General features: G+C 36.0%; 1 protein-coding gene across 4 annotated transcripts in view; it reads left to right on the forward strand.

Moving 5' to 3' along the window:
* Window positions 1–12,336, forward strand: part of CWC22 (CWC22 spliceosome associated protein homolog) — a 29,088-nt gene extending 16,752 nt beyond the window's left edge. For all 4 annotated transcript variants that reach the window (XM_053982018.1, XM_053982017.1, XM_053982020.1 and 1 more), the window contains exons 15-20: window positions 2,838–2,915; window positions 4,043–4,195; window positions 5,006–5,133; window positions 6,108–6,209; window positions 6,319–6,515; window positions 9,121–12,336. In XM_053982018.1, the coding sequence (XP_053837993.1) occupies window positions 2,838–2,915; window positions 4,043–4,195; window positions 5,006–5,133; window positions 6,108–6,209; window positions 6,319–6,515; window positions 9,121–9,722 (1,260 nt within the window). In that variant the 3' untranslated portion in view covers window positions 9,723–12,336. The remainder of the gene's footprint in view (window positions 1–2,837; window positions 2,916–4,042; window positions 4,196–5,005; window positions 5,134–6,107; window positions 6,210–6,318; window positions 6,516–9,120) is intronic.
* The last annotated feature ends 1,000 nt before the right edge of the window (window positions 12,337–13,336 follow it).

Below are 13,336 nucleotides of genomic sequence, written 5' to 3' on the forward strand. Positions count from 1 at the left end.
GTTACTATAGCTCTTCTGCCTGCCATGAACACAGCCTTTGTGTGAAGCTGAGAGAAGATAGATTGGGCAGGGTGTGCTTGTGTTTTAAAACTGTTAAACTGGGAGAAAAAAAACCAAAATAAGTCTGATTTTTCTGTCTTTTCCTTTAGCATCTTTAAATGTATGATGATTCTTGCCATGTTAGGTTGAGTCATGGTTCATCTAACCTGTTATTCTGTTTGGGTAAGAGCAGATTGAGACTATTTAGGGAGAACTGTGAGAGATGCAGTGAATTTAGAGGGAGCTTTCTCCTTATCTTCTGTTCTAGCAGTTTTGGGAAGTGCTGTTGTTCTCTATGATACAATAATAAATTCAAGATCTTCACAAAAGATGATTCACCATCTGTATGAGATGTCAGATATTTTGAAGTGTTTTACTTCATGATTGGATAGCTATGTATACTTTCTTAACTAAGCTGAGTAGTTACTTGTTGAGCATTGTAAGAAAACAGTTAACACAATATAGAAATTGCCTGTAAAATTGGGGAACAAATTCTTTGTGGTCTTCAAAAAAAGTGATGGGCTAAATAACAGGCTTTTCATGCCATAAACATCACTGGGAGTACAGAAATTAGTTCACTAACTTTTGGAAGATGCAAATTAAGCTAGAATTGCCATCTGACCTTGTTGCATCTCTCAAAAAGTAATTAAATAATCATAAAGTTTGTTAATTTTATATCTGGAAGACAGTTACTCTAGACCTAACCTCAAATTGTTTAGATAACACCAGCAAGAATGTCTTCATGGGCAAACCTATTCTCATGCATGTGGTTATTCAAAATACCCTCCTAGAAATCATTGTAATATTTAATTAAAATGTTAAAATATTTAATTACTGTAAATCACAGGGGATACCAAGGCTATAATTGCATTTAAGATGAGGAAGAAAAGTAATTTGTTTTTTGAGTCTTCCTGACATTATTAACAGTGGCATCAGCACTTTACCCTTTTTATTGTTAAAAACTGATTAACTGCAGCATTACTGTAAAATGGGATAATATAAAAAGATGTTAATATGCATTTTAATACATCACAACACTGTGTGGCAGTGTTAAAAGAAATGCCTTTAAACACATCTGTAAGTTTATTTGATACATTACTGTCTTTTTATTTGGAGGAGTGGTTTCTTTTCTTGTTCAACATGGTTGGCTTTTTATTTGTTTTGAGCTTTTATGATGGGCAAAAATGTTTCTTCTGAATACTTGCTTGGAAGAGTGATACAAGTGGGAGAATATGAAATCCAGTATGAAATCATCCAGTAGTTTTTATAGGAATGTTACTATTAGTTTAAAGAGAAATTAAACTAATAATGAAAGATACATGACTGACAGCCAGAAACCTATTTGGGAGTGTCATAAATTGGATTACACTATGGAATTGGTCTTAGGAGAAAACAGTAATAAAAAAAGTGAATGGGCAAAAAATAGCAGGGCTATTTTAAGCATTGTGTAACTTCATGGGTCTATATGGTTTATATAAAAACATTTGCTCACTTGCCTTAATTAATGTTGCCAAGTGTACCCTAAACCAATTCACAGCTGCATTACAAGCTGTGTCTCAGGCAGAAGGTCAGGGGAATAAGTTTGGAATTAAACCTGCATGGTCTTGCCAGGACCTCTGCTCTCAGCCGATGAAGGGCTCTGGCCTGAGAGGTGAGGTACAAAGTGTTTCCTTCTGGTTCCTGGTTTGCTGGGTGTGAAAGGAGAGGAAGAGGTAGCTACCAGAAGTTGATCTGATAATTATCCTGGGGTGGTGGTGTTGGAAGACAAGGAGGAAGGGTGCCAGAGAGCCTGTATTCCAGAAAGACTGGACTACCTGTCCTACATAGCTGGCATTATGGAATGGGAGAGCATCTTCCCTTCTTCCATCTGTGTTCACCAAGGAGACAGGAGAATGCAGGGCAGGCTGTCAATGATGGGGGTGCACAAATGTTTTGGGAGACTAATCTAGCTAGGCTTCCTCTCTTCATTCCTAGCCAAGGAGGGATGCTCTTCTATAAAGGGTGATTCAGAATTCAGCCTAAACCAGCTGCTTTAGAAAAGTTTTTCTTGTTCTCTCAGTTAGAGAGGAAGTCCAGGCATATTGGCCTCCCAAAGGTGAGTTTAGTCTTTCTAAACATATCCCTCAGGGCTGAAGCCTTTGCAGTGAAACTTAGCTTTCTGCTTGCTTATGCTAAGCAGGGCTTGTCAGGCAAATTATGGCTAAATAGTTCAAGGTATTAGTATATACCAACATGGACAGATATTTCTGAATTTGAAAATAACTGCTAAGAAATGCACATTGTGTTTCTGAATAGTTTGTCTGTAGGCCGTTTTGACACTTGGAAGTTGTAAAGAGTTTTTATTTTCTGTAAATGCAAGGATTGGTACTATTTCAAACAAACAAAAAGAAGCCCTAAAAATAATATCACAAAAAGAAGCAACTTATAAATAAAAACAAAACTACAAAAAAAAACCCAAAACCTTCAAGACTTTCACTTTTTATCTTGTAACTCCTTTTTTTCATTGTGGTAAAGTCAGTTCGTAAATGAGTTCTGACTTTTTTTTGGTTAGACATACATTGTGTTAACACATAAATCTTAGTTTAGGCAGAAGAGGAAATTTGAAGGGCAAAAGTTCATTATTCATGTCCCAGAGAAATTCAGAAAACTACTGGTGTTGCCAATGAAGTTTGATGTAAATACTCATTTCAAAGCACACATCCATGTAAGGCTTCCTTCAGTTACTTGGTATGTACTAGGGTTTTTTTTGCTGCTACAGTGAATTTACCTAGAGAAATATTCTTTTTTTCATAACTCAGAAAGAACTCTGCAATATGATACTTGACTGCTGTGCTCAGCAAAGAACATACGAGAAATTCTTTGGGCTACTGGCAGGGGTGAGTTGTGTTTCAGATTTTATACTTTATGATAGAAAATTTCATTGTTTTGTGTGTCAAACTTAAGTTTTAATGGATAAATAAAACTAATAGTCTTTTTATCATTCTGAAAATGCTTATGTTAGTTAATTGTTTTAGTAGACTGAATTAGCACTTTGATTGTAAAAAGCATAGTAAATGCAAAATGAGAGAACTCACTTTCGCTTTATATTGTTGCTTATTTTGCCTCCCTTTTTTCTCATTATGGTAGAATAATAAATCAGTGGCAAAGAAGTGGTACTAAAAAGACATAATAGCATTATGAGTTACCAGAAAATAGCCTTTTTACAGTGCCGAAGATTAATCTTGGAGACTCTTGTCATTTACCACCTTGTTCAAAGCTACTTAGTAGGTTTAATTTAGAGCACAAGATTTGAATACTTACTGTCCTGGTCTTGGGGGTGTTTTGTTGGCTCTTTAATAAACAGCTAACTCTCTGCTTTTGTGTATCTAACTGCTAATTTATCTGCAGTTATTTGTTACTTAAGGTTTCCCTATCGATAATATTGACATGTCTGAAGAGTTAAGATTAAACACTTGTCTTCTCAAGGGAGCAAGCTGTGCTGAAAGGGAACGTTTCTTCTCATTTGTATTTTTCATCCATTATTTCAGGAAATCCTTTTGCTGACAGTCAGTAACAAACCACTATAACCATATGAATCTGCATGTTCAGATGAATGGAAACGTTGATTTTTGTATTCTCTGAAATGTTTAAGTCCAAAATGTCTTACTTCTGTTTCCTGCTGCCTCTCTAAATTGAAATAGTTGTTTAGTGATGTCCTGAAAAAACATGGGGTTTTATCAGGTGAAAATACTTAATGTATAGGAGTCAAGCAAAATGCTGGATAATTTGCTGTAGTTCAGAATTGTTAATTACTGCTTTACAATGCAAATGAGTTTCTTGTCCTGACAAACTGCCCAAAGCTATAAAATATATCCATTTTGAGTGTTTGCTCTTCCTCCAAGGGTTATTTAAAAAAGAAGTCTTGCAGTAAATATTGACACCATTAGGTCACTTAGTTGTAGGTTATTTGCATGTTTAGTGTTTTGTTTAAAGTGGTGGTTTAAATTGTACCATGTTGTCTCAGCGTTTCTGCATGCTAAAGAAAGAATATATGGAGTCCTTTGAAGCCATTTTCAAGGAACAGTACGATACCATTCATCGCCTGGAAACGAACAAACTGAGGAATGTGGCCAAGATGTTTGCTCATCTCCTGTACACTGACTCAATTCCCTGGAGTGTAAGTTAAAACAAAAGGCCATTGTCCTTGATCTCCAGTACTCCACAGTAACATATAGTACATTAATTCTAGTATTATTCTACAGTTTGTAATGACTTGGGGCAAACTGGATTAAGTAACTTCTCAGACACTGTTGAAGAATTCTGGTTTGTTCCATCTCCTTTTTCTCCCTCTTGTATATCATCATCCTCTCTCCCCATTTCTCAGTAGTTGATTTAAGCTATTATTTTAGCGAGTTCAGCTGGAATTGGTTAATTAAAAAGTACTTCTTTTGGAAAAGAGTTTTGAGCTTCTAAATTTTGATAAATTAGAAGTTGTATTGAATTATAAGACAATTAAAAATACTGTCATTTTATGATCTAAATACCTAATAAATAAAATCAGTCTCATATTCTGAGATATATTATTATATAGAAAAGTAACTTCTCATATTGTTTTGTTATTGTTTCATAGCCTAGTCTAACTGTCATTCTTCAAGCACACATAAGTTAGTCCAAATATTTTACCTCTCCTGTATTTAAGTCCCAAATCTCTTAACTTGCCAGAAGTTCATGCATCTGATTTTGTCTTGTGGAGCTTTCCTAAATAAAAAAAAAAAATCTTTAATGAATTACTAACATAAATATGATCAGCAGCTTTTCTGCCATGTGGTAGAAAAGAATTTTTGAGAAAGACAGTCTTGAATAGAATTTATGAACCTTGGGGAACAAAAAATGTCAGTTTTTATTAGTTATTTCAGAAGGACAAAAGTTTCTAAGAAAAGAATGTATGTTTAAACTTAAAGGTTAATCCTTTTCTGAATATTTTCAGGTCCTTGAATGTATAATACTGAGTGAAGAAACTACCACATCCTCCAGTAGAATTTTTGTCAAAATATTCTTTCAGGAACTCAGTGAATATATGGGACTTCCAAATTTAAATGCAAGATTAAAAGATGTGTAAGTTGAAATTTTATTTTCAAAACTGTATATTTAATTAGTTTCTTTATCTGAAAACATACGGATACAAACTGTGTGTTCAGGTTCAAGTGAGACTGCCCTTCTGTAGCTGCTGTACTACAGGAATAAGTTCATGTATAGATTTAGTCATTGCAAGGAGTCACTTTTGAAGCTGAGTGCATTGCTGTCATTTTGGGTTCAAGTACGTGCATGACTCTTTGCAAGATGTTTCTGTTCCCCCTCCACCCCCAGTGACACTCGGCTACCGTAACAATTTCCAAGTGCAAGTTTATTTTTATATATTGTCAGCTGTATAGCTGCATAATAAATGTTACTGGGGCTTCTGTTTCTGACAAAACTTAGAAAAAAACACACAACTATTAGTAACAGTTTCTCTAGGATTACTTGCTAATCCTTAAATGTAGTATACATAACATTTTTTTAAATCTCTATGGGATTTCATGTGTTACATTCTGACGATGTTACTTGCAATTGCTTAAGCTATTTCCTCTAAGTTGGGATTTCTTCTGTGTATGATGAAGAATTTGGTAGATGCTTTAGTTCATGTAAACTTAAATTTGTAACTATCCTTAAGGCCCTGTATGAGGGGATTTCAGCATGGATCCCTAATCTTTGAGCTTCTTGGTCAGCACCTGTTATCCTTTGCTATCCCAGGCTGCTGCAGTTCCACAAGTCCCTTCAGGGCTTCACAAAGTTGGGGTTTCTGTCATCATTATCTGTCAGTATGTATGCAGCTCTCCTGTGTGTGAAGTTTATGTTGTCATAAGAGAACAAGTTTTTAAATAGCATTTGATTGAATGCATCATAGGTACAAACAATGAAAGTGTTGAAGAATGCATGAAGAGAAAACTTTTGCTTTCTTGTGGAGATTCATGCAGTCTTTTCCAGTTTCTTTATGTCAGTGGGAGTGCTGAGCTGGCATTGTGTTTAATATAGATGTTTGCTTTCATCAGGACACTGCAGCCTTTCTTTGAGGGATTACTGCCTCGGGATAACCCAAGAAACACTCGCTTTGCCATCAATTTCTTCACTTCCATTGGCCTTGGAGGACTAACGTGAGGAACACTTTTCTCATTTGATATTTACTTCATCTTCCCTCTCCCCATGAACAAAAAAAATAAAATTGAAGAACAAATTTTTTTTTTTTTTTTTTTTGCTAATTAGGGATGAATTACGGGAACATCTTAAAAATGCACCAAAGTTGATCATGACACAGAAGCAAAATGTTGAGTCATCAGATTCCTCCTCATCTTCAGACACAGACTCTTCCTCAGATTCTGATTCTGACAGCAGCAGTAGTAGCTCAGAGTCATCGAGCAGCAGTGACTCCTCATCTAGCAGTGACAGCAGCAGTGACTCAGGTATTTAAAGACAGCAGTACAACTGTTTGCTTTTCTTCTATTTCTTTCTCCAGATATGTTTATTATTCTTTCTGTGTATACTTCTTTTGAGAAAAATCTGGCTATAGACAGTGGTCATTTCTCTGTTTTAAAAACTAATCATTTTTTTTAAACTTTAAGTTTTGAAATATTAAATATTTCTCAAGGAAATTTGTATTTTAGTGTGTACTCAGAAAAACTGAGTTCCATTTTTAGAGACTTAGATATCTGAGAAACATTGGTTTGTAGATTACTTTTTTTACACAATTGATATCTGTTGCACTCTACTATGACTTCAATCTAATGGGGGATTGAGGGATTAGAGTCAATCCCAATTATTTTCTCTGTGTTTACTGGTGAACCGTAGAGACTCATGTCTACAACTCTTTTTTTTCTTGGCTTAATTGTGTGAGCTTGATACTCCTCGTATCTTTCCCTGGAAATAGTGCTTCTTCCTTCTTCTTTCCAGAAATCAGTTCTTCAATTCTAGAAATGTGTTTAAATATTGTTCTTCATCTGAGTCCCTATTTCTAATTCCTCTGCTTCAGGAAAAGATTGTGTGGCAATACATTGAAAATTTTTGTCTGTAGAGGAATTTCTAAGGAAGAATTAGCTTTTTCTTATAATTTATTTTGTATTTTTATGCATTATAATTAGCATTTAGTGTCTCATACTGTTGTGCTGATGTAGAAACTTCTATTAGACTTGAACTGTCATAAACATTGCTTAATCTTTAAAGTAGTTGCTATTATGAGTTAGTGTGTGCAGTCTCTCCCAGTATATATAGCAGGAGCAGATGATAGCACAGCATGACTTCCTGTAGCACAGAAGTTTGCTGATTCAAAGTTATTTTGATTTATTACATGTCTTTGAAATGAAAATGATGAATAAAATAAAAGCAGTGTGAGCTGCTCCTGCTTTGGAAATGCAGTTCTGTTCTCCACTGCAATCTCCTGTCCAAGGTGGAGCTGTGTGTCATGGCTAACAGCATTAGTGATAACAGCACGAGAGGAGGGCACAGACAAACAGGGTCAAAGGAGGCACTGGTTCAGCACAGAGCCAGATGGTCCTGCAGGGACAGCTGCAGCTCTGCTGAGCTGCTTGATAGGAACCAGAGGGGTCAATCCTTAGTGACAAACCAAGTCTGCAGTTTGGGAGTAGAAACAGGGTTTTTTCGAAGTTTAGGACCTTCTCTTTTACTACTTGCCTTTTCTCCATTGATTAACACATTCATTAAAATTCTCATCTTGATACTTTTGCAGCCTGCTTTCACTTTTCATTTTCTTGTGTACTTTAATACAGTGGCCAAAACGCTAATTGGAGATAACAGTAAGCTTTAATGGTTAACTGCGTTGAGGTTCTATTACTGGTTGTAATTCTAAAGTCTTCCTGTGTTTGCAGCTTTTTAAATCTATAAAATTACTTGGAAGAATTAAGAGGCATTTTCCAGAAGAATGTGCTGCAGTATTTCAGTGTTGGTGCAGTGTATGATAGAAAAATAGAAAACCTGCTGATCAGAAATTGAGCTAAGTTAGAGATTACTGTCATACTGCCTGTTAATGCTTGGAACTTCATGAACTTGCTCAGCTCAGCACTGCCCTGGGGAGGTAGTTCTAAAAAAGGTCCAGCAGAGGATAAAATACATCTGCCATCAATGCAGCTAGTTCTTTTCTTTTTGCTTTCTCAGGTCTTTTCCCACATACTGGTGGATGTAAAATAGTATAGGAAAAAACTGCTTTAAAAATGTAATGGATTAAAATGTATCTGAATTGATCCATCATTGCATTTTAACAGAATGTCAGCAAGCCTTAGTTCATACACGAGAGTAGACAATTCAGAAAATGCATGTACTAACAAATCAGTTCAGGGCCATGATCTTTTCAAAAGGTGATGAGAAGCAGCTGATGTGATTCTATAGTTCATGCACTAAGGTGAATGAATGGTTATTGTAGATGGCTGTTAGTGCCAGATACTGTCGAGTGGGATCTAAAGGTCCCTGATAAAGAGCAAACAGGAAGGGTAAGGCTTGTTCCACTGAGATGAGACTAATGTGTATTTAAAAATACAGAAGTTAGTTTTAATCTTGTTGACAAAGCTGTCACTATTTCTCCTGAAAAATGAGCCTGAAAACCATTGTTACAGTGCTGCAATACCATTATCTCAAGCCATTTCATCCTACCTCTTTTTCCTCATGGGATAGTGTTGGGAGATTTTACCTCATCTACTGTTTTTCATCTCCATTTCCTTTTTTCCAGGAAAAGTAAATGATTTTGAGACTAGATAGTCTGGGAAAGGTCATCTTCCTAGAAAAACAGTTTATTTGTGAGAGTGCTTTGGTGTATGACTTTTACAGCCTATACCTGGTCCTTGGGTACAAGTCAGGTAGGGGTTTTAAAAAGACAAGCATCATGTGCAGATAGCAAAGGGATAAAAATCAGGAGTTCATTATTTTGGACCCTTTTTCCTGATACACATGCAAAAATGTTTTCTGGCAAAAAACACTCTCTAGAACTCTTTCTGTAGTTTAATAAATTTAATATACTAAATTAAAATGCAACTTCAGTTCCATGATTTGTTATAATTTCAGATGTTTCTAAAGCCAAAAGGAAGAGAATGCAAAAGAAAAATAGAGAATCTGATAAAGTTTCCAGGAAAAAACAAGAAAGGAGAAGGAAATCCCTTGAAAAGAAAATTGGAAGGAGGCAGCAAGAGGAAAGAAGTGATACTGAGAGCAAATCAGAAAGAAATCATCGACATTTAAGAGAATCACGCAGGAGAGATGATGTTTCAAAGTACCACCACAAAGATGAATCCAATGGCAGAGATGGTTACCACAGCGGAAAGGATAGGAACCACGAAAGAAGTAAGGATACAGAAAATAAACACAGTAATTCCAAACTGAAGAAAGCAGAAAGAAGAGCTTCTGTGTCTGATGATGAAAATTACAGACACCGGAGCAAAGACGATGGACATCGTAGTAGGAAAAGAGAGAGATCAAAATCCCGCGAGAGGGAGCGCGGCCGCTGCAGCCCGCGGGAGGAGGAGCAGGAGGAGCGCTCCAGGAACGGCTCGGAGAGGCAGCGGGACAAGCACAGCCGTTACCCCGAGCAGCACAGGGAGCCGCAGCACAGGGAGTCCCGCAGGAGCGACGACAGGCGCAGGGAGAGCTCCCCGCACCGGCGGAAATGAAGCCCGGCCGCCGTGGCGATCAAGGTGCATTTCCAAGCTGGTAGAACTGTATTTTAAAGTCTAGTACTGAAGTTTCTTTGAAAAGAAGATTTTGTACAAAGTGATAGTTTGCATTTGTAAATTTTACCAAACTTTTTCAAATTTTCAGTAACACTTTTTTATAACTGTATCATTGAATCTTTCTGTTATGTTCTTTGTTTGGAAAGACAAAGCTCTTTATTTTGTGAATAAAACAGTAAGATACCAGCAAATTGGGTATTTTGTCACTTAGTTTCAAGTATTTGTAACTGGGACTTTGCAATCTAAAAAACCATTGGTTTTTAACTTCACTTGTTAATTGAAAGCCGGATGCTGAGGCTGGGGTGATAATATACGAATTTCAGACTACAGTGTGAATGTTACATGAGAAAACGATAAAATTTTCTAACAGGCATTCTATATCTGCATGTTCTTTCAAGCTCGCAAGCATGAAAGCCTTTTGACCAAAATCTTCAGGAAATACTCAGCTGATTTTTTTCAAGACTTAAAAATTGAAAACACAATGTTGCTGTTTTAAATGTCACATGTGAAAGTGTGTCAGCTTGTTCTGTGACTTTTCACAGTGTTTTTTAATATTGTGACATCCTGAGCTAGTTACAGTTGTGATCTTTCTGGAAAAAGGGTTGGTTTGGTTTTTATTTTTTTAGTTGTGACTTTGATTTCCAAGTCTTAGTCTTCAATTCTATCCCTACAGCTGGAACATTTAAGGAACCTCTTTTCCAGTATATAAAAAACATGAAAGCAAAACAGGAGATGTTTCAAATCTTTTTAGACGTTTTGAAGTGCTCAAGTTTTTTGGAAGCAGAGTTCAAAACAAAACAACCCTCAGTTACTGCACCACTTTGTGATATAAAATTGTTCTATCTGGGATCATGGGGTACAACTCAGTCTTGATTTCATGAGAAATGAATCATCTGGTTAAGACTAATTCTCAATAGTAAGTTACAGAAAAATTTGCAAAGTCTTCAGGTTTGAAACTGGAAACAGTGTAGGGGCATGATCAGTAGGAAAGAGGTGGTAGTTGCAGATTATGCAGTTATTGTTACTGTATGACATTTTTTTTTTATTTGTGACATGAACACAATTGCTGGACGAAAGAGAACTTTCGCATTTCATATGTAAATCATATTTCTTGTATAAAGCATAAGAAATACATTTGAGCTGTTTTATAACAGAAAGCAGAACCATTCCTAAGGAAATAGAACAGTTTTGCGTAAATCTTGTCACAGCATTTTTCTAAGAAAAATGTCTATTTTATTTTTTTTTCTGTATTTGACAGAATTTATTTCTGCAACCTTACATGTAAAAATATGTTTTCAGTCAAAAACATTTTCTTAGAAAATAAATTTATATTGCAGGAAAAAAGATTTCTATCTTGTTAAGGCACACAGCTAAAAATACTTAGGTGGCATCATGTGTTACATGTTTAAACTGTTGGGTTTTTGCCCAACGCACATCTCATTTTCAAAATGATGTGTGCATTTTGGCACTGTGTTAAATCCACAAAAACTTAATTTAAAAGAATGTTTTCTAAAGAGAATTCTGCTAGTTCTTATGCTTCTTTGATAGCTCTGTATGCACATTATTGAAAAGAATCTATATTCCGTAATGATTTAATTACACAAGCTTACTTAATATATCTACAGTAGTACTTCCCTTAATATGGTATGGGTTTAGTAGCCTATATTTTATTAACCCATAACGTTTGAGATATTCTGATCTAGTTAAAAAGTTTGTTAATGACACCTTTAATAAATGGAAATTAATTAAAACAATACATGTGAAAACATGTAACATTTATTCTGCGGTATCCTGTGCCAGAAGTCCAGTGTTTTACTATAGAGTATCTGTAAAAGCATGATTCTTTTATAGCCTCTGCCTGATCACTTGAATTTGCTACTTTGTGATGTGTTTTCCTTGCCATCTTGTGTGTAATTTTATAGACCTAAACCTGTATATTTGCCATTTTTCTTTTCTAGAAGTTAAAATTCACCTGCAGGCTCACCTCATGCCAGTCTGCTCTATAGGCTTATCCTCCCACCCTTTATTTATTTTGCTGTATTTTTTACAAGGGAAAGAAGTCAAAATACTCTGTAGTATTCAAAATGAGGGTATTCCAGGAGATGCACAGTGCCATAGGAATTTTTGGGGTGGTCAGTTCTCAGTTGCTATAGAGCTGAGTGACACTGGATGGTCTGGGCTTGCTTTCCTCAGCAGTAGCAGCTGATTGTAGACCCTGCACACTAAAGGAGTGACTTGTGCCTCTTGTCTGTATTTAATACTGGAGCTCTAGGTTGTGATTGGAACAGCAATTTTGACTAAAAAACTTCAAGAAGTCGAGGTCCTGTGGATTTTCTTCGCTGTTTTGTTCAGTTCTTAATTCTTGATACTTAAAACCAAGGCTAAAACGCCTTGGCTTGGGGGATGAGTGGTAGAGGAATCTTGCAGACTTGACTGTGCATCAGAGATTTGTGGGAAGGAATTTTTGATGACCTGCTCTGATATTGCATGCTTAAAATTTAGCTTTCAAATGTGGTTGTAACATCCACATCCATAGATCCAGCAAGAGAGGCTGCATCCCTTTTCTAGGAGTGCCTGGCCAAGTTTCTGAATTTCCTCACAGTGGTAGTATGGGGTGTTAAAGAGATGAGCTGCTGATGCACCCAGCAAATTCCTGTTGGTGTAGGAATAAATCTTGACTGAAGCATTTGTGGTATTGGTAAGAACTGTAATTCTGCTCTCTAACTATACTTGGTGCAAGGTCTCCAAGTGTGGCAGTTCATATGCTCAAATCTAAAGCTTGTTTTTGGAGGGGGGGCGGGGAAGGACTACCACTGTTCAGGTCACATTGATACATAAATCATCAAAATACAACCTGACAGTATGAAAGCAGATAAATTTTGGGAAGAAAACTTTGTTTAAAATACATCTAAATTAACTTCAACAGATGATGCTTTCTAAAGCACTTTTAGTTGCTGTTTAAGCAACATTGTACTCTTCAGATAATAGATAGTTCATCTTCAGTTCTGCATAGGAATGGAGGCATGACTACAATAATGTTTTTCTGGTTGTGTTATGTTAAATGAATCTTACAATACAGTACTTTAACCTAGGAGCATGGTGTTCTCTAATTTACTTGAGGCTCTAGTAACATAACTCTTCTTAAATGCAGGGTATACTCTAAAATAGCTTAGTACATGTCAAACTCCTAAAAAACACACGAGCTGGGGTGGGTGCTTTAATCTCCAGTAACAATTTAAATGCCTGCCTGCTATTACATTGGTACAGTTTTATGAATATAAAAGAAAACAGTAGCTTATCCTCATTCATCATTCTTAAACTACTTTGAATTGTCTTTCACTGCTGAGGAAAGCATAAGGCTAATTGTCTCAGACAATCTAAAAGAGCAGGAATCTAGTACTATGTGAGCAGAGAATTTACTCCAGTTACTCTAATAACATATAGAGAGTAGGGAGACCTGTCCTTCCATTTATTTTCAGTAAGATTAAGTATATTTTTTAAGATTTTTTAAATTTGTCAAAATACTTTTTTAAGAAACTGTGAAATCGAAATGC

Source organism: Vidua macroura, chromosome 7 (genome assembly GCF_024509145.1).
Source record: "Vidua macroura isolate BioBank_ID:100142 chromosome 7, ASM2450914v1, whole genome shotgun sequence".
Taxonomy (NCBI): Eukaryota; Metazoa; Chordata; class Aves; order Passeriformes; family Viduidae; genus Vidua; species Vidua macroura.